Genomic DNA, 21,554 nt, shown 5'->3' on the forward strand with positions numbered 1-21,554 from the left:
AGCCTCCAGCATAGGTGCAGTCCAGCAAACAGGTTTGAGTCCTGAAGTCTGTTTACCCGACAATGAGTCTGTCAGCAGAGCCTGCATGGTGTCGGCAGAAGGCAGGTGACGATGGTAGTATATTGTGCCCAGGAAACAGATGATGATGATGATGTCTGGTTTGTGGGGCGCTCAACTGCGTGGTTATCAGCGCCCGTACAATTATCCAATCTTTGCTCAGTCCAATTTCGCCACTTTCCTGGACGATGATGAAATGATGAGGACAACACAAACACCCAGTCATCTCGAGGCAGGTGAAAATCCCTGACCCCGCCGGGAATCGAACCCGGGACCCCGTGCTCGGGAAGCGAGAACGCCCAGGAAACATTGGAGCTCTTTGTAAGTAGCCGGGGTCAGCAGCGAAGCGATGGTGTGCATGCGAGATTTGGGAAGCTGTATTCCGTCAGTGGAGATGGTGTAACCCAAGAAAGTGATGGAAGGCTGATGCAACTGCAATTTTTCTTTGTTGACTTCAGCACCGTTGGGGTTCAAGGTCTGGAGAAACATGGATAAATGATTTTCATGTTCCTCAGCTGACGTGCTGAAAATGAGTATGTGTCCAGATATGCGAAGCAAAACTCGGAACTGTCGTAAGATGGAGTCAATGAAACACTGCCACATGTGCGCCGCATTTTTTAGGCCAAATGGCATGAAGTTGTATTGGAACAAACCATGCAGTGTGATATTAGCTGTTTTAGGGATGTCATCCGGTGCTACAGGAATCTTGTGGTAGGCACGTGTACAGTCAATAACACTGAAGATTGTAGCATCCGATAACGTATGAGTGAAATCATTTATGTTAGGCATGGGGTAATTGTCCATGACAGTACGAGTGTTTAAACATCTGTAATCGCCGCACGTTTGGAAAGAACTGTCATGTTTGAGGACGAGGTGGATCAGTGAAGACCAGTTGCTGTCTGACAGTTGCAGGATACCTGCCTCCAAAAGTTTGTTAATTTGCTGCCGGGCTGCGTGCAACTTAATAGGGTTGAGGTGTCTAACCTTGTACCTAATAGGAGGGGTGGCAGTGGTAACTATCTTGTGTTTCGTTCCGTCGATGACGGAAGAAACTGAGAACTGCACACGAGACTGATCAATGTCCAGACGCGAAGTTTTTGGATGGATAGGGCACGACGAGGCATAGCTGTTAGTGCGAGTATGAAAAGGCAGCACCAAAGTCGCATGTCTAGTACATGAGCACGGCGTGTGCTTGTTTGGAGAGGGTGGTTACGCGTGCAGCACGGAGCAGATCGGAATGCGCGGCGACTGTCTGCTGTCAACCTCGCACTTGGTATGTGGCGCGGGCGAGAGCGGCATTGGTGTCATGTGTGGAACAGTGATGGCTGCTGAGTCAGGTGGCTGGCGTGCGAGAGGGGGGAAATGTTTATCAACATGTGGGATGGCTGCCCACATGGTGGCCATGGTCGTATCGCACACGCGACTGTTATTAGAAGCACTGTTTGACACGTATGGCATCGGGGATGCGGAGTCTACCGGACGCGAATCGTCACACGCAGTGAATGTTTTTGGACTAACCTGATGAGTGTCCGAGCTGGTGTCTGCTGGAGAAACACGACTAGGTGGCGGGACTGTGGACTGCAGTTTCAGCAGCAAGGTACGAGCTGCGACGAGCTCGTTGTAAGTGTGTGCTATTCGTTGTTTCAGCTCATCATTTTCCCGGCGGAGTTGTGGCTGCTGAGTCGTATTCTGATAGTAGGTTACTGATGCAGGTCCCAATGTCGCCTGCGAGGGTGAAGCACTCGTGTACCAACTCACACGTCATGAGAGAAACAGAACGTGGAACGTAAGTGCGGGAGCACAGTATCTGAGTGTTAGTGGGATGTTGTAGCACTGAGCCCTGAACTACATTCAGAGAGAGTTTGTAATGGGACAAAAATCCGTACCAAAAATTGGTTCATCGATGTCGCAATGTAGAAAGTCCACAGAAACACAGAGAAGGAGATAGGTGCACTGTAACTTTGACAGAGCCTGAGATTTGTAATGTTGATGCGTTGACAGCTCGTAGAAGTGACTTTGTCAGTGAAAAGATGGGGGGAGCCATCGATGTAGGTATGATAGACCCATCTGCACCAGTGTCGACTAGGAAAACGAGCTGTGATGAAATGTCAGTCATGTACAAACGACTACTCGGCCGGGCGGATGAGTGGATGGAGTGCAGTGTATGAGGACACCTGTGAGGTTCCCCGCAGGACTCGGTATCTTTTAGGTCCTGCAATCGGCGTTTGGATGCTGGTAAGTTAATCGGCACTTCTGGCATTATCGCTGAAAATCTTCTGGTACCATCAGTACGGATGAGCCGGGTGCGGTGGTGGTGGTGACTGTGGCAGCGCAGCAGAGGAGGCTTGTCTTCATTGATTTGTTCCAGCATGTATACTGGAATGTATGGTGTGTGGGCGATCCTGGAGTTCTCAGACGGTGGAGAGAGCGAGCGGATACTGCCAGGTGCTGTAGAAGGCGTGGAGGTGGAGCGAGCCCTGCCTCTGCCAGCAGACGGCCGGTAAGCAGGAGCAGCTGTGCCAACTAGTGGTGAGTGGTGAGCTGGTTGGTATTGTCATAGCAATTAATACAGTTGGTCTGCGATGCTGAGATGAGAACCGATTGACTCGAAGGAGTGCAGTAGCAGATGGATCAGTAAGTCAGTAGGCAATTTGGCAGACCACACCGGCATGGTATGTTCACTCACAAGTAACCGAAGGCAGTGCCAGAGTTGTGATGGAGTTCGGTTCCCCAGGTGTTCCTCGTATAAGATCTTGATGATTAATTCTTGTGGTGAACAGGTGAGTCATTCAATGATCATTTTCATCGCGAACTCGAACTTTGGTGGAGGCAGTGGAGAGAGGAGTAGATTGCAAATTAAGTCCGAATGATCATGGAGGTGCATGACGAGACACAGGAATTTACAGTTGTCATCGGACACGTGATGCAACTCGAAAAGATGCTCGACAAGTGCAAACCTTAATACAGGGTTGTCGTCATATAAACATGGCAGCTTCGGCAGACAACCTGGGGGAGGAGACGAAGGCGGCTTCGGTGTCCCTTGGAAAACCAGCTGGTTCATGGCAGGAGAGGCCGTACAGCAGGCCGGCACAGTAGGCGTGGTTGTGTTACTGGCAAGAATGTCCGTAGTAACTGCGGGATGCATTGTCTTTGACATGTCGCGAAAACATGACGCGGCTGGCATGATCGGTACCGTGGGAGCGAGTGGTTGTGCGATACGTGTAGGGGTCCCGTAAACTGGATTGTAGGTTACAGGTTACTGATTTGAATTTGCCCACCTCGGAAATAAGGCAGAAGATTGGCGCGGCAGACACAGGCAGAGCTGTGGGAGAGGTGAGGGCTGAGTGGTGAGAACTGGGGGCCCCTGCGAGTGTGGGGGAGGGGGGTGGAAGGGGGGGGGGGGTTGATAACTCATGTGACAAAGTGTGAGTTCTCGACACATGTTGAAAACATGCCCTGTGGGGTCAGACTATAAATTACCGGTGGAACTTGCAGAAGATCATTGCGGTGTGGTAAGACGCGCCTGGAAGGCAAAACGCCGAAAGATGTACTCGAACTCACGTGGTCAAAAAGTTGAGTAACAGGTCTGGGGGTGAGCATTTGCACAAAAATGTCCATCATTAGTCTGCAAATGAGGCAAAATTGGAACAGGTCACGGTTGATAGTGGCCGGATGCATTTTGCACAAATAGCGGCGTTGCACACGACACGACAGTAACTGTTGTTGTGACCTATTGAGAGTCAAAGTAAGTGTGCGAATGTAGATCGCTTTGAACATTATACGATTGATCGGTAGGTACACAGTTCTGAATATTATCCACTTCACACTTCACATGTTGGTGAACACAGTGTGGTGACAAGAAACCCGAGTCCATTGTTTGAGTTAATGGTCTAGCACTCGACCATTGTAGAACAACAAAGTTTGAGGTTAACGTGGTTGGAGATCATGAATCGCTATGGAGTACTGGAGAGCTGGCCGTTGGCGAAGGATTGAAGGGTCCCAGCTGTCGTAGTTGGGCTTCAAAATCTTCAAACAAAGTGCTGGGTGAGGTGACCATGGCGGCGTGCGCATAACCTGTTGATTTACAACACCCGGCGTGGAAGTTGCGGAAGACGTGGAAACTTCGGGGTCACCAGTATGGGAACAGGATACGAGTAGTGGTATATAGAATAAACTGTCCCCACTAATATCTGCACATACATATATTTTGACAATTATCAAACATGTGCACACAGTACAAGGTATAAGAACAGACTGAATTAACATGGCGGCTCAGATGAGCTACCTGAGACAGAAAGATTAATGTTGTCTATGTCGATATGATCTATCGATGCCACAAACCAAATAATATCATTCTTGTTTCTACTGCCACCTAATGTCATATAGTTTTTAGAAATACATTGTATCCCCTGTATCGTATGTTTGTAGTTGCCGTCACATTTCACAGATTTCCTGTGTTAGCGTGATTGGATTGCCCGGTTTCCTCATAATTATTTCCACATCATATCATAATTTCAGATTGAAAAGTGAGGTTAGAATGACAGCAACAATCACAAAGACAGGATAATTTCAAGTTTTCATTATCAAGTGTTCCTTCACACAGAGAAAGGGAAGAAAGAGGAAGTCCTTTGTTAGTTTCTACCTAATTCCATTGTCTTGCAATGACTCACAATTTCATATCAAATCACTGAAAATCTCTGTCTTCATACATACTCTCATCATCTTTTTCTGTAATGCATTTTCAAATAATGTCAGTAGAAGCATGTGACTCTTCTTTTTCTATTATACTCATAACTGTTACAGTGGCGCAGTGGTTAGACACTGGACTCGCATTCGGGAGGACGACGGTTCAATCCCGCGTCCGGCCATCCTGATTTGGGTTTTCCGTGATTTCCCTAAATCGCTCCAGGCAAATGCCGGGATGGTTCCTTTCAAAGGGCACGGCCGACTTCCTTCCCCGTCCTTCCCTAATCCGATGAGACGGATGACCTCGTTGTCTGGTCTCCTTCCCCGAAACAACCAACCAACCATAACTGTTACAAGTGAAGTTTAAATTTGATAGCTTCCTCCTGAATATACTGCATTTAAGGTACAGTTGCCATCAACCCAAAGGTTATTTTGAATAGTGTATTACCTTTTAAGGTTTTGCCCTATTGGAGGTGGTATGCTCTTGCCGTCCTCTGAACTTTGACTCAACTTACCAATCAGTTGTTTGGGGCCTTATAGCTTAATGTAGACTTTAAACCATGGTGCAACTTGGAATTTTTGACAAGAACATATCATTCACAGTGTTGAAAGAAACAATGAGTGACAGTAAAAAACCAGGATTTAACCCCCAGACCTTGGGATTCATATTCTGATATTTACCCCCTGAGCCACTGGATGACACAGTATTATTATTATTATTATTATTATTGGTGTTATTTGCAAATTCTCCCAATAAATGAAAGATATTAAGCAAATAATTCAGTCGAATTTTTTTTAGGTTGTTTACGTTCTTCCAATCACTTTGACCTGTTCTGTTTTTGTTTTGTTTGCTCTGATGCAACTTCCAATTTTTCTACTTTGTGTCTGAAGGTGTCTCATTCTAAAAGTTGGTTGGTTTTATGTTTGCATTCTTGAGGTCATTTTGAATTTCGTTCAGCCAAAGTGTTGAGATCTTAAGTGATGTTACATTGTCTATTATCCTTTTTGTCAATCACTTTTCTGGTAGTCTGTTGAGATGTCCAAAGAATTTCATTCGCTTTGTTTTAATGTCAGTTTCAATCTTTGAAAACTTTTCTGTGGTTTTGATTGATTATAGCGTGTAATAATCTTGGGTGTGTCTTGTTCCTAAAATTTTCCTAATGATCTTTCACTCTTCTTTTTTGATTTCTTGAGGTTCGTGTTTTCTATTTAGGTGTCAGTATTTCACCTGGGTAGAGGACTATTCAATTTGTTGGTCTTGCCATGGATTTTTTGCTGTAGAGGTTTTGGACTAACCGTAATGCTTGTTAGACATTTTGGAGGTGATTTTGCTGTTAGATTCTTTTCAAGGCCTGTCAGTTGGATGAATTCTCTGAGGGGTTTAAAATATGGGACCCTGTTGATTTTATTGTATTGTGTTTTCAGGCTCATGGTTTCTTTCTTTGAATATAAGAATTCAGTTTTCTCAAATGAGATTTGTAACCCTACTTCTTCTGCACATTCTTTAAGTACCTCAAGCTGTTTAATGGCAGTCTTTTTGTCCTCTGTAAGTATTGCAAGATCATCTGCAAATGTGAGGTCTGGTTTGTAGAGAATGTTTTCAGGAAATCCAAGTAGTATTGTCTTCCCAATCTCATACTTCTTGAGTTATTTCTCCCATTCTTCCATAACCTTGTCTAGGATGACATTGAACAGAATAGGAGAGAGTCCATCTCCTTGTCTCACCCCCGTTTGAATGTAAAAGGTTCTGAGATTTTCCTCATAAATTTTACTTTGATTTCATGCCAGTTAGGTTTTATGAGTTCTCATGCTTTGGGATCTAGTCCCCTCCCTTCTGAAATTTGGGATAGTGAAGGCCTGCCTATTGATCTAAAAATGTGCATACTAGAGGGTTTTGTCTGAGGGCTCACATTTTGAGTGTGGTTTAGAGTTTAAAAATTTGTTTTGGCATGGCCTGTTTGGTCTGAATCCTGCTTGATATTCTGCTAATTTGAGTACTAATTGCTTTTAGGCTCTATTCAAGAGACAAGCTGCTAGGATTTTGTAGGTGACCAGTAAGAGGAAATCCCTCTATAGTTGTTTACATCTGATTTTTTGCCTTTTTATGCAGTGGATGGATTAGAGGAATCCAGGATCATTTTGGTTTGCCAAATGTTTCAGATTATTAATTTAATTTCTTTGAGTGAGTTTGGGCTTAAAATTTTTCAAGAGTTCAGCTACATTTCCGTACTCCCCTGATGCTTTGTTGTTTTCGAATTTCTTGATGTATGAATAAACTTCTTCTTGAGTTGGTGGGGATGAACTTTCTGTTGTAATTTCTGAATGTATTTTCAGAATCTTTCTTTGGGTTCTGAACAGTTTAAAAGGGTGAAAAATATTTGACTTAGTTCTTTGTAATTTTCCTTGTTTCTCAAGGCTAATTTACCACATCGTTTTCAAAAGCAAAAGTTCTGTGGTGAGTACCCTTTGATTTAATTTGCAAAGGTCTTATAGAAATTGTGTGTGTTGTAACTTTTGAAGCTGTCCTCAGTTGACTCCAGCTGGTCATTGACATATTTTCATTTATTTTGTCTTAAAATCTTGGATGCTTGTTTGTGAACTTTAAGGAATTTCTTCTGTGTCTTTTCTGGTTTATTGCAATTATAATTTTGAAATGCCTTTTCTTCTTCCTTGTAGTGCGTTCTCACATTTTTGATTCCACCAAGAATGTTTTGGTTTTTTGCGAAAAGGGATCAGATCTTTCGCTGTTTTGGTGATTATAATTTGAAATTTGTCCTGATCATCTGCAGGTTGTTCTACTCATTTTTCTGTTATCTGATGGTCTTTGATTTTGTGTAGATCAAATTTTGGGATCACCAGTGCTTTCCTGTTGACAGTGTGAATTTAATTTTGGTTCTGGTTAAATAATGATCTGAATTGATGTTTGCACCTCTACATACGTACACATCATGAATTTCTTTTTGGTAGCAGAAGTAGAAGTAGAAGCAGAAGTTAATTGTCTCATAACATACAATTTCAAGCCATTGACTTAAAAGTACAGGAGACTCATCAAAACACAAAAACTGGTTTATAATTTTCCTTGTAATACCAGTAATATAATATACAGACCTGAATAATTACTTAATTATGCAGTTAATAATTTTTCTTCAGAAGTAACAAACTTTTAAGATAACAGGACTAAGTACTTGCTCTCTCCTGCTCAAATTTTCAGGTTGTCAATTATGAATTCTTCTACTGAATAGTAACATTTCTGCACTAGTTTCTCATGTAAGGATTTTTTCAGTGTTTCTAAATAAATAGTCACATGGTATTGCTATATGATCAGTCTGAAATCTCCTAAATGATGGAAGGGTGATTGCTATGTTTTTTGTTTTTGTTTTTTGGCCTTTTTTGTAAGTGAGATTGACTTGATTTTTAGGTTGTTTTGTTGGCATAACTCAAGTCATGTGCCATTCTTATTGGTGAAATTGCAGGCAAGGTAGTCTTCCACTGTGTTTGACTCTTACATTTCATAAGTTGGCTGTTGATGGGCTTCACATCTTTTACCGAATCCAACACTTTTTCATCTACTATGAAGTCCAAGCCAAATAGTGCTGCTCCTTCATCGATTTTCTTATTTATTCCATTTTTGAAGATTCTGTAATTAGTCTATTGTTTCTGAATCTGTGAAGCATGTTTCTTGCGGAGCAAGAATTTGGATTTTCTGCTGTGTGAGTTCTGTTGTGAGATTGTGTCGTTTTCCTGCTTGAATGAGTGTCTGTTGAAAGTGCAAATTAAGTGTGTGCCTTTTGTGGAAGTTTACCATCCCACTCTGACTTGCTTCTTTGTATAAGTCCAAGCTCCTCATGTTCCGAATGCTTGGTGGCACATTGTAGTGGATGGATTTCCACCCAAGGTAATTTTGTCTTTACTTTAACAAGTCATAATGGTGTAGAACCAGAGATTGTGAGTTCCTGGAGCATGTTCACTGCTGCACTTCCTTGTGAATGGATACTGGCCATACTGTCTCTTGCTCCAATTAAGATGCAGCTTGTATTTTGGTTGTCATTTTGGTCTGCAGATGGTTTTTTATTTCCTACCTGCCCTCCATATGTACCAGCCTTCCCTTATCTGCCAGCCAGGGATTATATTTTATTATTATTATTATTATTATTATTATTATTATTGTGTTTTGATTTTACCAGATTCCTTCTTGTACATATATTTTCCAGAATTATATTATATATATATCTTTCTTTTCTGGCACCACACACATACATTTATAATTCTGCCATTCTGCATGCTCTGTTAAATGTTGATAAACCTTGCATATTTTACTTCTACTGGATTTATGTGCTCCAAAATGTTTATACACTTCATTTTCATTAATTTATGATACGCTTAATTCCATGTTATTTCTATCATCTTTAGTCCTGGTATTTATTTATTTCTTGCATTAGTTCTCATATTTGAAATTCTTTTCATCTTCCCCTGTCTTTAGTCATATCTTCTATTGTCCTGTTTTGTTTAACATTTTTAAACCTGGTACAACTTATTCCTGCAGACCATCAAAATGTCTTCTTTCAGTATGACTCCTCCCTCCCCCTCCCCCCCCTAGACCCTCCAGTTGTTTTAACATTTTTCTGGCAGTGACTATTTTGATAGCGCGCGCAAACGCAACTCACACACATGACTGCAGTGTCAGGCAACTGGGCAGTGTGGTTTCAATTGCCTGAGACTGCAGTCATGTGTGTGACTTGTGGTCGCATGGGTGTGTATATGTGTCTGTCATCTATTGTTGATGAAGGCCTTACTCGCCAAAAGCTTTATTTGTGACAGTCTTTGTGTTGTGCCTATCTGTAACTTAGCATCTCTGCTATATGGTGAGTAGCAACTTTCCTTCTCAAAATCTTCACTATGGTGCCTCTTGAAACATCAAACACTTAAGCTATCGAGTTATGTGAGCATCTCCATACAAACACCAAAAATTTTCCCACCTTTGAATACACTTAGCTCTGAGATATTACTCACGACCAGACAGATCACTGTTCTGACTATGACTGGCCCTCACAAAGCATTCAGAACATTGCAGTGTTGCTGTTCATGGTAAAATACAACAGCGGAATCTGCAGGATTGACTAGGATATGTTCAAGTGTTTCTCACAGTATTTCCATATTTTTGCCCAATTTGTGTACATTGAACATAATAAAAATGCAGACAGTTTTTTTTTTTTAAATGGATAATTTGGACCTCTGAGACTTGTGATAATTTAAATAGGGAGGTGTAGAGGTATGTAAAACATGTTAGAGGGGCAGTTCAATTTAGTTCAGAGTAATTTATTTTAAGGTAGTTAAATTTACATAACAAGATTCTTGTTAGAATAATTTTTTTGTTACATGCAGCTATCTGATCGCTGGGTAGTTTTTTCCATCCTTGTCTTGGTCACTATTGAAAAAGATGCTAATGTGGTAGTTATGTCAGTTATTCCAGTGCTTCTGATGATTTACCTAAATGCATTCGCAAGTGCATTATATGATAGGAAACTAAAAAGCAAGTTATATAGGAGATACTAAGATAATTTATAAAAGGTACAGTTAATACTTTATATTTTTAATGTGTTTTGAGTGTACATATTTGTCTAATTTCTTACCTTCTGGCAGACAGTAACAGTTTTATGTGCCAGAATATTTAATGACTTTCTTAATCATAGGCAAGTATGTAAAGTCTCTGTTTTTGGTGATCACAGATATCAGGATTATTTGAAATTTACTTCTTTTGTTACTTGTACAAGGACAAAGATCTCTGAAATGAAGTTGTTTTCTATGAATACTATTACAGGGAAAATGTCTTACACATAAGCATAAAAAAATGGTAAGACCTCTTTCAGAACTCTCTTCAGGGACCATCAAAATCCTGCACCCAATGCTGAAAAATTTACAGTATTTTGTCATTCATGTTATACAACAAAAGCCATTTTCAGTGTACAAGATCACAATGCATTGTATAAAAATTGCTTATATATATTACAGTATTATATATGCATATTAAGAGCACAGTATGAAGACTTTATTCAAGTGCAGTACTTTGCTGTAATAAATATAAGATATGAAATTTCGAATCTTCAGAAATTCAAAATTTCATTAAAAATTTGTGTTGTCGATATCTCATCTGTTTTGGATTCATTGACAATATTTTCATGATCTGGGAAAAAATCCGAGATGCTCTTTTGTCATTTCTTATCAATCTCAACACTCTTTTCCATCATCATATCATCCTCAGCTTAATGAGCCACTTTCTTGGACTTCCACCACTCACAGTTCAATTAAAAATCTGTGTCTACATTATGTCCTTCACCCACCAACAAAACCAATGCCTTCCTTTAAAACTTTCACCCATTGTATATCACACAGTATCATTCATACAATCTTGTCACACATAGACATTGTATCTTTCCTGATGAGCTGTTCCTTAAGGTGATTTGCATCTTTAAAAATCTTCTTTGTAGTGTCATGAACACTGTTACTACTACTACTACTACTACTACTACTACTACATCATCCATAAGATAAGTTTCTCTGGAGCCATACATGAAAAGAAAACACGTATGTCTGGAAACATTTATTGCAATCATTGAACTGCTTCTCAACACACCTCTCATTCTATTGAAACTTCTTCTCAGATTAAATTTGTGTGCTGGACCAGGACTTCAACCAGAACATTGACTTTCATGTAAAATGCTCTTACCAGCTGATCTATCCAGGCACAACTCACAACCTGCCCTCACAGTTTCACTTCTGCCAGTATCTCTATCCAACTATTTTAAATGTCACAAAAGCTCTCCTGCGTATCTTTCTGGACTAGCTTTCTTTCAGGAGCATTGTCATTGTCGCATTGCTTATAGCACTTTGCAACTGTACTCAAGCTCATTCACTGCCTATTTTACACGTGGCTCATCTGCAAAGGGGGTTGGTAGTGAACGGTTGCATTTGTGCCCCTAATACTGAGTCATATATTGGCTAGGCTTTGAACAGCAGTGAATTGAATACACAGTTGTCTATTCAACAACATCACGCAAAATGAGGACACTATACAAGTTCAGATTGAAACAAAAAAAAACAACAAAAAAAACAAAAAAAAAAAAAAAAAAAAAAACACTTCTAATGTTGTGGCCATGCAAATTAAAGTTCACAAATAAATCCGATCTGGATAAATAATAATCAGTGCAATTCATACACATGATTTATTGTCTCGCACCTACACACTTTCACGTTGTTCCTTCACAGTTTATTCGCATACACTGGTGTCCATGCTTACACTCGCAGCACTTTGCCGCTCTGAACTGACCACCACAACAGTCAATGACCAAAAGCCCCACTTTCACGCTCATATCCCTAGTCCTGAGTCGGGTCACGTGACACTACATTAATCAAAATAATTCCTTAACATAGCCACAATTTGGTTACAATTTTATAAGATTTAAATACTTGAACCTAAATACATTATATAATTTTAGACACATTTATCACCATATAATTTTATAATTCATTGGAAAAAAAACTATGCAACGGAACTACAAATGCTCATCAAAACACAAAACAAGTACTTTCATGTCGATTTTGCATTACACTATTTTCTCTCTGCATTTAATACATAATTTTATTCTTAAGCATGGAAACTTAAAATCAGTACTAATTTATGACATGCTACCAGATTTACATAATTAGGAATAACTCCATGTTTTGGTACAGTTTCACCCCTCTCCCTGCATTTAATGATGTCTTTGCACAAAATATGAGACATAAAAATACTTGTCATTTCTCCATAGCAGATATTTCCATTGCTAGCAAAGCTGCTGTATGGGCATATTATCCCCTGTTACCTTACAACTTGGCCAGTAATCTAACAAACTTGATGCTGAATTTCAACAGTGGTGTGTGTTAAGCAATTGATTGCTTTAACATAGGTCTTTCGTTGCAGTTGCCAGGAGAAACAGCTGAGCTGTCAACAACAATACTAAGAGTGAATGGACATTGTCAGCTAAAATATACAATAACTATTTTCTGCATCTCTCAAGCAAGCATATTTTCCTTTTCACATCGTATGATTGTCATTTGGTGATATGGGAAGCTAACATTACTAAAGGGGAAATATTAAAGAGATCTCACTAGTATTTTTGTATTTCAATTGTTCACATTGATCACACTTCACCCATAAATAAAAGTACTTTTTTATATCTTTAATGAATTTTAATATCAGTTGTGCAATGATTTTCCGTATTTGTGTTATGTGACACATTGCATTTGTGCATGCCTAGCTAATTAGTTTGTTGACTTAACTTTGTTGGAGTGTAGAAATAATTTATTTTCCTTTTTTGTCACATATCTTAAAATCACTTTACAAAATGTATTTTCAGCTAATGTTATAGAAAGGGGTATCACAGAACACCCTGAGTTGAGCATTGGAATGGCTACAGAAGGGATTGAAGTACGAAGTGTGGGTAACACACTTACTCTCCATGAAACAGCTCTCATAGAGTCATTTAATCTTCGGGCGGCTATCGAATACCAGCACAAGAAATGTAAGTCAAATATTCATACAATGCACTTAAATAAAAATTAAAATTTTTGCCTCCATTTAGGATGATCTACCAACTTCATTGACAGCAATTATTCCCAATTTTTTTTACCCCTTTTCACTCATTTGTCTTACATGATCCTTCTTGGCTCATCTAGCCCTTTTCCTATATTTTGACTTCCACATCATTTGTGTTTACTATTGTTAAATTTAAATATTTTTCACTACTAATATAAGTAATTTTAAAGAATAATATGTTTGTTTTTATTAAAATTGAGCCCCTTTGCTGTTTAGTAAGCTGCAAATGCTCAACATGTAATCATACACACAAACAAATCATGTGTGGCTAGCATGTAAATTGACCCATTCTACATTGTTTCAATAAATATCATGCCAGCTATCTATGGAATGTGGAATTAACGCACAAGATTCCAAATCTTCTGTTCACTTCAAACAAGCCATCAACAGCACCTCCTATTTGACAGCTGTTAAGTGTACTACACACAACACTACTCTTATAAGCCTGGCCAGCCATGTACATAGCATCTGCAGTTATAGGTTTCTCCTCTCTTGATTTCTGAGGCCTTCACAGACTGAAACTAGTCTCCATCTTGTCCAGAATCAGATCTCACACATGTGAACTGTCCATACATTACCTTTTCTCATTTACTTGATGACCAATCATATAGGAGTGTCCTCTTTGCCATTCACTGTTACCTAGAACTGGATCAACTGCCAAGGCTCTGACTATCTCTGTTCATGCCTTGAAGTAAGGAAAATCCTTGCTCTTATTCTTTTTATGTTTCCCAAAATGCTATTCTGTCGCTTTTGAACTGATGCTTTCAACACCTGCAGAAATTCTTTGCTGTAGTAATATTTGAAGTCAGATACCAAGTACATGACAATATTTTTTGTAATTCAGCAAGTTTCCTGGTAACTTCCTTTATTTTAAATGTTGTTATACCATCATTCCACATTATTAATTCCTTCTCTATGTGACTTTAGGCTGTCCTCTTCACTGTAGGACCAAAAATGGGTCTAGTATTCAGGAGCACACAATTTCAATAAATTGCCAGAAACCATTAAAACTTGGTTTCAGATAAAGCACAGTTTAAACAGAATTTGAAAAACTTTTTGGTAGGCTCCTCTTTCTACTCTATAGATGAATATCTTAACAGGGAATGTTAGTCCAGCTTAAGTAAAAATGTCTGTTACGTACAGTTTTGACACCACTTTGCACAACAGTCAAGATTATGTATTTTGTGTATGATAAATTTATTAAAAGTGCAGAACTATGTTTCATTCTGACAGTATATTAATCCTGTAAGTATTCACAGTTCTAGTTTACTTTGATGTGTTCACATATTTTGACAGTCTCCTGACAAATGACCAGGGAAGTGAGTATTATATTCAGATGTTCTATGTTTTTTTATGTTATACTTTCTGACATGTCCCACACCCATGAGAATCATCTCATTTTTGGGTCTGTGGAACAACAATTGAATCTAATCTAATCTAATCTCATCTTTGACACATGGAATTAAAAAATTTCCTTTCTAGCCGGTGGTGAGGTCATATTAATGAAATATTTATATTTTACTAACACATGGGAAGTCGCGGTTCATAATGTAATTTCTTATCTAAAATTTGCTTTTTCCAACACACCTAGTATTTCTTTGCAAATGCTCCCACTAACTGTCTATCACTACTGCAGTGTCCGTCCCGCTAGCTGAGTGCTCAGCGTGACAGATTGCTGTCTTGGAGGTCCCGGTTCGATTCCCAGCTGGGTTGGGAATTTTCTCCACCCAGGGACTGAGTGTTGTACTGTCTTCATCATCATTTCATCCCCATGACCTATACCAAGGCGGCCGGACCTGTCCTGAAGGGGCCTCCCAGCCCACGTCGCTGAACACTCATTTCCATTTCCACTACTGCAGTCAGTGTCTATTTACACACAAAACTGAACTTTCATTTGGTTAATTATTGTAAATATAATTTACTGTTTAAACAGAGTGCATTTTGACATATATCAGTTAAGACATTCTTTAAATCAAGTGTGTTGTACTATCTAGTACAATTTTTCCTTTTGCCATTCGGAGATTGAGAGACCAAGGACTATAACACTGATATAGCTTCAACTTCTTGCTGTTGAGCCTGTAGACTGGGAGCTGATGATATTTATGGTTCAAGTCAGAATTCCATTCTTAGAGATGCAGCTGTAAAGAACTGTTTATGCACTATTGTTTCTGGTCTTTCTGTTGGGTCTGTGTTTAGTTCTGTTGCCCTCTTTTGCACTGCTTATAACGGTTATGGAGAGATCTTGACAGTTCATTTTAACTTCAATACAACATTAGGTACTGTATGGTTAATGATGATGACGTCCTCTTGGGTAAAATATTCCGGAGGTAAAATAGTTCCCCATTCAGATCTCCGGGCGGGGACTACTCAAGAGGACGTCGTTATCAGGAGAAAGAATGCCGTTCTACGGATCGGAGCATAGAATGTCAGATCCCTTAATCGGGCAGGTAGGTTAGAAAATTTAAAAAGGGAAATGGATAGGTTAAAGTTAGATATAGTGGGAATTAGTGAAGTTCGGTGGCAGGAGGAACAAGACTTTGGTCAGGCAAATACAGGGTTATAAATACAAAGTCAAATAGGGGTAATGCAAGAGTAGGTTTAATAATGAATAAAAAAATAGGAATGCGGGTAAGCTACTACAAACAGCATAGTGAACGCATTATTGTGGCCAAGATAGACACGAAGCCCATGCCTACTACAGTAGTACAAGTTTATATGCCAACTAGCTATGCAGATGACGAAGTTTATATGCCAACTAGCTATGCAGATGACGAAGAAATTGAAGAAATGTATGATGAAATAAAAGAAATTATTCAGATAGTGAAGGGAGACGAAAATTTAATAGTCATGGGTGACTACCGAGCGAGGTGGCGCAGTGGTTAGCACACTGGACTCGCATTCGGGAGGACGACGGTTCAATCCCGTCTCCAGCCATCCTGATTTAGGTTTTCCGTGATTTCCCTAAATCGTTTCAGGCAAATGCCGGGATGGTTCCTTTGAAAGGGCACGGCCGATTTCCTTCCCAATCCTTCTCTAACCCGAACTTCCGCTCCGTCTCTAATGACCTCGTTGTCGACGGGACGTTAAACACTAACCACCACCACCATGGGTGACTGGAATTCGGTAGTAGGAAAAGGGAGAGAAGGAAATGTAGTAGGTGAATATGGATTGGGGCTAAGAAATGAAAGAGGAAGCCACCTGGTAGAATTTTGCACAGAGCACAACTTAATCATAGCTAACACTTGGTTCAAGAATCATGAAAGAAGATTGTATACATGGAAGAAGCCTGGATGTACTGACAGATTTCAGATAGATTATATATTGCTAAGACAGAGATATAGGAACCAGGTTTTAAATTGTAAGACATTTCCAGGGGCAGATGTGGACTCTGACCACAATCTATTGGTTATGAACTGTAGATTAAAACTGAAGAAACTGCAAAAAGGTGGGAATTTAAGGAGATGTGACCTGGATAAACTGACTAAACCAGAGGTTGTACAGAGTTTCAGGGAGAGTGTAAGGGAACAAATGGCAGGAATGGGGGAAAGAAATACAGTAGAAGAAGAATGGGTAGCTTTGAGGGATGAAGTAGTGAAGGCAGCAGAGGATGAAGTAGGTATAAAGATGAGGGCTAGTAGAAATCCTTGAGTAACAGAAGAAATATTGAATTTAATTGATGAAAGGAGGAAATATAAAAATGCAGTAAATGAAGCAGGCAAAAAGGAATACAAACGTCTCAAAAATGAGATCGACAGGAAGCGCAAAATGGCTAAGCAGGGATGGCTAAAGGATAAATGTAAGGATGTTGAGGCTTATCTCACTAGGGGTAAGATAGATACTGCCTACAGGAAAATTAAAGAGACCTTTGGAGAAAAGAGAACCACTTGTATGAATATCAAGAGCTCAGATGGAAACCCAGTTCTAAGCAAAGAAGGGAAAGCAGAAAGGTGGAAGGAGTATATAGAGGGTCTATACAATGGCGATGTACTTGAGGACAATATTACGGAAATGGAAGAGGATGTAGATGAAGATGAAATGGGAGATATGATACTGCGTGAAGAGTTTGACAGAACACTGAAAGATCTGAGTCGAAACAAGGCCCCGGGAGTAGACAACATTCCATTAGAACTACTGACAGCCTCGGGAGAGCCAGTCCTGACAAAACTTTACCATCTGGTGAGCAAGATGTATGAGACAGGCGAAATACCTTCAGACTTCAAGAAGAATATAATAATTCCAATCCCAAAGAAAGCAGGTGTTGACAGATGTGAAAATTACTGAACTATCAGTTTAATAAGTCATAGCTGCAAAATACTAACGCGAATTCTTTACAGACGAATGGAAAAACTGGTAGAAGCCGACCTTGGGGAAGATCAGTTTGGATTCTGTAGAAATGTTGGAACACGTGAGGCAATACTGACCTTACGACTTATCTTAGAAGAAAGATTCAGGAAAGGCAAACCTACGTTTTTAGCATTTGTAGACTTAGAGAAAGCTTTTGACAATGTTGACTGGAATACTCTCTTTCAAATTCTAAAGGTGGCAGGGGTAAAATACAGGGAGGAAAAGGCTATTTACAATTTGTACAGAAACCAGATGGCAGTTATAAGAGTCAAGGGACATGAAACGGAAGCAGTGATTGGGAAGGGAGTGAGACAGGGTTGTAGCCTGTCCCCGATGTTATTCAATCTGTATATTGAGCAAGCAGTAAAGGAAACAAAAGAAACATTTGGAGTAGGTATTAAAATCCATGGAGAAGAAATAAAAATTTTGAGGTTTGCCGAAGACATTGTAATTCTGTCAGAGACAGCAAAGGACCTGGAAGAGCAGTTGAATGGAATGGATAGTGTCTTGAAAGGAGGATATAAGAGGAACATCAACAAAAGCAAAACGAGGATAATGGAATGTAGTCGAATTAAGTCGGGTGATGTTGAGGGTATTAGATTAGGAAATGAGACACTTAAAGTAGTAAAGGAGTTTTGCTATTTGGGGAGCAAAATAACTGATGATGGTCAAAGTAGAGAGGATATAAAATGTAGACTGGCAATGGGAAGGAAAGCGTTTCTGAAGAAGAGAAATTTGTTAACATCGAGTATAGATTTAAGTGTGAGGAAGTCGTTTCTGAAAGTATTTGTATGGAGTGTAGCCATGTTTGGAAGTGAAACATGGACGATAAATAGTTTAGACAAGAAGAGAATAGCAGCTTTCGAAATGTGGTGCTACAGAAGAATGCTGGAGATTAGATCGGTAGATCGCATAACTAATGAGGAGGTGTTGAATAGGGTTGGGGAGAAGAGAAGTTTGTGGCACAACTTGACTAGAAGAAGGGACTGGTTGGTAGGACATGTTCTGAGGCATCAAGGGATCACAAATTTAGTATTTGAGGGCAGCGTGGAGGGTAAAAATCTAAGAGGGAGACCAAGAGATGAATACACCAAGCAGATTCAGAAGGATGTAGGTTGCAGTAGGTACTGGTAGATGAAGAAGCTTGCGCAGGATAGAGTAGCATGGAGAGCTGCATCAAACCAGTCTCAGGACTGAAGACCACAACAACAACAATATAACATTAGGTCACTGCTCTCCATAGACTATGTTGTCAAAATTTATTTGGAAGTATGCCCTGAGGTTATATCATGTGTCGAAGGAATTTAACCCTTTCCTTACTGAAATGTGACTTAAACCTATACAAGACTTGAGCCAAGAGCGTTGAGTGTTCTGACTATGTGGAGGTAACAATCACTAAATAATGAACATACACTGTGACTCTGCTTAACAATTCAGGTCCCAAGACTCAATACAAGGCAGAAATAAATACACCTGCACTGACATTTAAACCAAAAGGGAGAACACAGACCTCATAGCTTCTGCTCCCACACACAAAGAGAGTGAACTCATGACTATCTTCATGCAGTGTAATTTGCCATTTCTAGTCTTGGAGGTCTATTATGGTGAGGTACGTAACGTCATGGAATTGTAGAAGTTGTTCTTCCAGGTTGTTAGGCCATATCCTGACAGGTGCAATAATTTTATTTATTCCTTGTGTGCCTAGCACAAGGTGGACACTACTGTCTGATTGGCTAATGGCCAAAATGGGACTACAGTACGGAGGTATGGATGGTTGTATTATTTCTCAGTTTATAATTCTATTGACCTCCTTTCTCAAAGCCTCCTTCTTTGCACATTGAATGGAGCAAGACAAAAAGCAGAAGGTTTCATGTGAGTAAACCTCCATTTTGTATTTGTATCCTTTGATTATGCCAGAGCGTCGTTCAAAAACATGATCATAATGTGTTAAAAACTCCTGCAATTCCTCCTCTTGTTCTTCTGTAAGACATGCTGACTCACTTACCTTGGTGTGCACCATCTCAGGGCCTATTTCCTCTTCCTGTCATTTCTTAATTGCCTATATGTTTCCAAACATGATGGTAGGATCAAGGAATTGTATTTGAATGTCAGTAGCGTGTTTTGATTTGCTTTCTCTGGTGTTTGACTTGATGAGGTCTACTGAATATTGTTGGTCTTTCACAATGAAATGACACTTCCCCTTACCAATGTTAATTTGTGCTTGGTGCTTCCTAAAGGCGTCCATGCCAATAAGGCAGTTTACTATTAGCCTTGCAACCACAAGAAAAGTGCACTGTAAAGAGAAGTTATCAATTTGAATAGGAATCCATGCCTCCAATTTTATGACTTTAGACTTACCTTCTACAGCTGTTTGGATTTTACAATTTTGGACTGGAAGCATTGGTTTGAATCATCATTTTTGTAGTTGATCAAACAGACCCTGTGAAACTATGTTTGTGGTAACTCCGTTGTCCAGTTCTATGGGTACCCTTACATGAAGTACAGGGTGACAATTAGTGGACTAAATGGGGAAAAAACATAAATTAGTTGCAAACTATGGCTTGCACACACTTAATTCAACATGTAAACATTACTACAGATATTCACCATATAGTGGAGATGCTGAGTCGCGATACACACAATAAAAAGATTCACACAGTCATAGCTTTTGGGCATTAAGGCCTTTGTCACAGTAGACACACTTATACACACGCACACACACACTCATGCAAGTGCAACTTGCACACACATCTGCAGTCTCAGAGAGCTGAAAGTACACTGTGAGCAGCAGCACCAGTGCCTGATGGGAGTGGTGACTTGGTGGGGGTAAGGAGGAGGCTGGGACGGGGAGGGGGAGGGATAGTATGGTGGGAGTGGCGGACAGTGAAGTGTTGCATTTTAGACGGAGGGTAGGAGAGAAGGTTCGGAGGGGGGAGGGGGTAAGTAGCAAAAAGGAGAGAAATAAAAATAAAAAAAAAAGAAATTAAAAGACTGGGTGTGGTGGCGAAATACAGCTGTGTGGTGCTGGAATGGGAACAGGGAGGGGGCTGGATGGGTGAGGACAGTGACTAACTAAGGTTGAGGCCCGGAGGGTTATGGGAACATAGGATGTATTACAGGGAAATTTCCCGCCTGCGCAATTCAGAAAAGCTCGTGTTGGTAGGAAGAATTGATATGGCACAGGTTGTGAAGCAGTCATTGAGATGAGGGGTATCATGTTTGGCAGCATGTTCAGCTACAAGGTGGTCCACTTGTTTTTGGCCACAGTTTGTCGGTGGCCATTCATGCAGACAGACAGCTTGTTGGTTGTCTTGCCTACATAGAATGCAGCACATTGGTTGCAGCTTAGCTTGCTAATTACATGACTGGTTTCAGAGGTAGCCCTGCCTTTGATGGGATAGGTGATGTTCGTGACCGGACTGGAGTAGGTGGTGGTAGGAGGATGTATGGGACAGCTCTTGCATCTAGTTCTATTACAGGGTTATGAGCCATGAGGTAATTGATTGGGAGCAGGGGTTGTGTAAGGATGGACAAGTATATTGTGTAGGTTCAGTGGACGGCAGAATGCCACGGTAGGAGGAGTGGGAAGGATAGTGGGTTGGACATTTCTCATTTCAGGGCATGACAAGAGGTAATCGAAATGCTGGTGGAAAATATAATTCAGTTGCTCCAGTCCTGGATGGTACTGAGTTACGAGGGTTATGCTGCTCTGTGGCCAGACTGTGGGACTTTGGGAGGTGATGGGAGACTGTAAAGATAAGGCATGGGAGATTTGTTTTTGTACAAGGATGGGAGGATAATTTCAGTCAGTGAAGCCTTCAGTGAGACCCTCGGT

The 21,554-nt window shown here is 40.2% G+C and overlaps 1 protein-coding gene across 2 annotated transcripts in view; it reads left to right on the top strand.

Annotated features, from left to right (window-relative positions):
• LOC124612895 (tetratricopeptide repeat protein 30A) overlaps positions 1 to 21,554 on the top strand; it is a 161,263-nt gene that overhangs the window by 49,158 nt on the left and 90,551 nt on the right. For both annotated transcript variants that reach the window (XR_006979580.1, XM_047141356.1), the window contains exon 6: positions 13,137 to 13,301. Coding sequence is in view for 1 of the 2 variants with exons in the window: in XM_047141356.1 (XP_046997312.1) it covers positions 13,137 to 13,301 (165 nt within the window). In the remaining variant the exon portion in view is untranslated. The remainder of the gene's footprint in view (positions 1 to 13,136; positions 13,302 to 21,554) is intronic.

The sequence above is a fragment of the Schistocerca americana genome, chromosome 4 (genome assembly GCF_021461395.2).
Source record: "Schistocerca americana isolate TAMUIC-IGC-003095 chromosome 4, iqSchAmer2.1, whole genome shotgun sequence".
In the NCBI taxonomy this organism is placed as follows: Eukaryota; Metazoa; Arthropoda; class Insecta; order Orthoptera; family Acrididae; genus Schistocerca; species Schistocerca americana.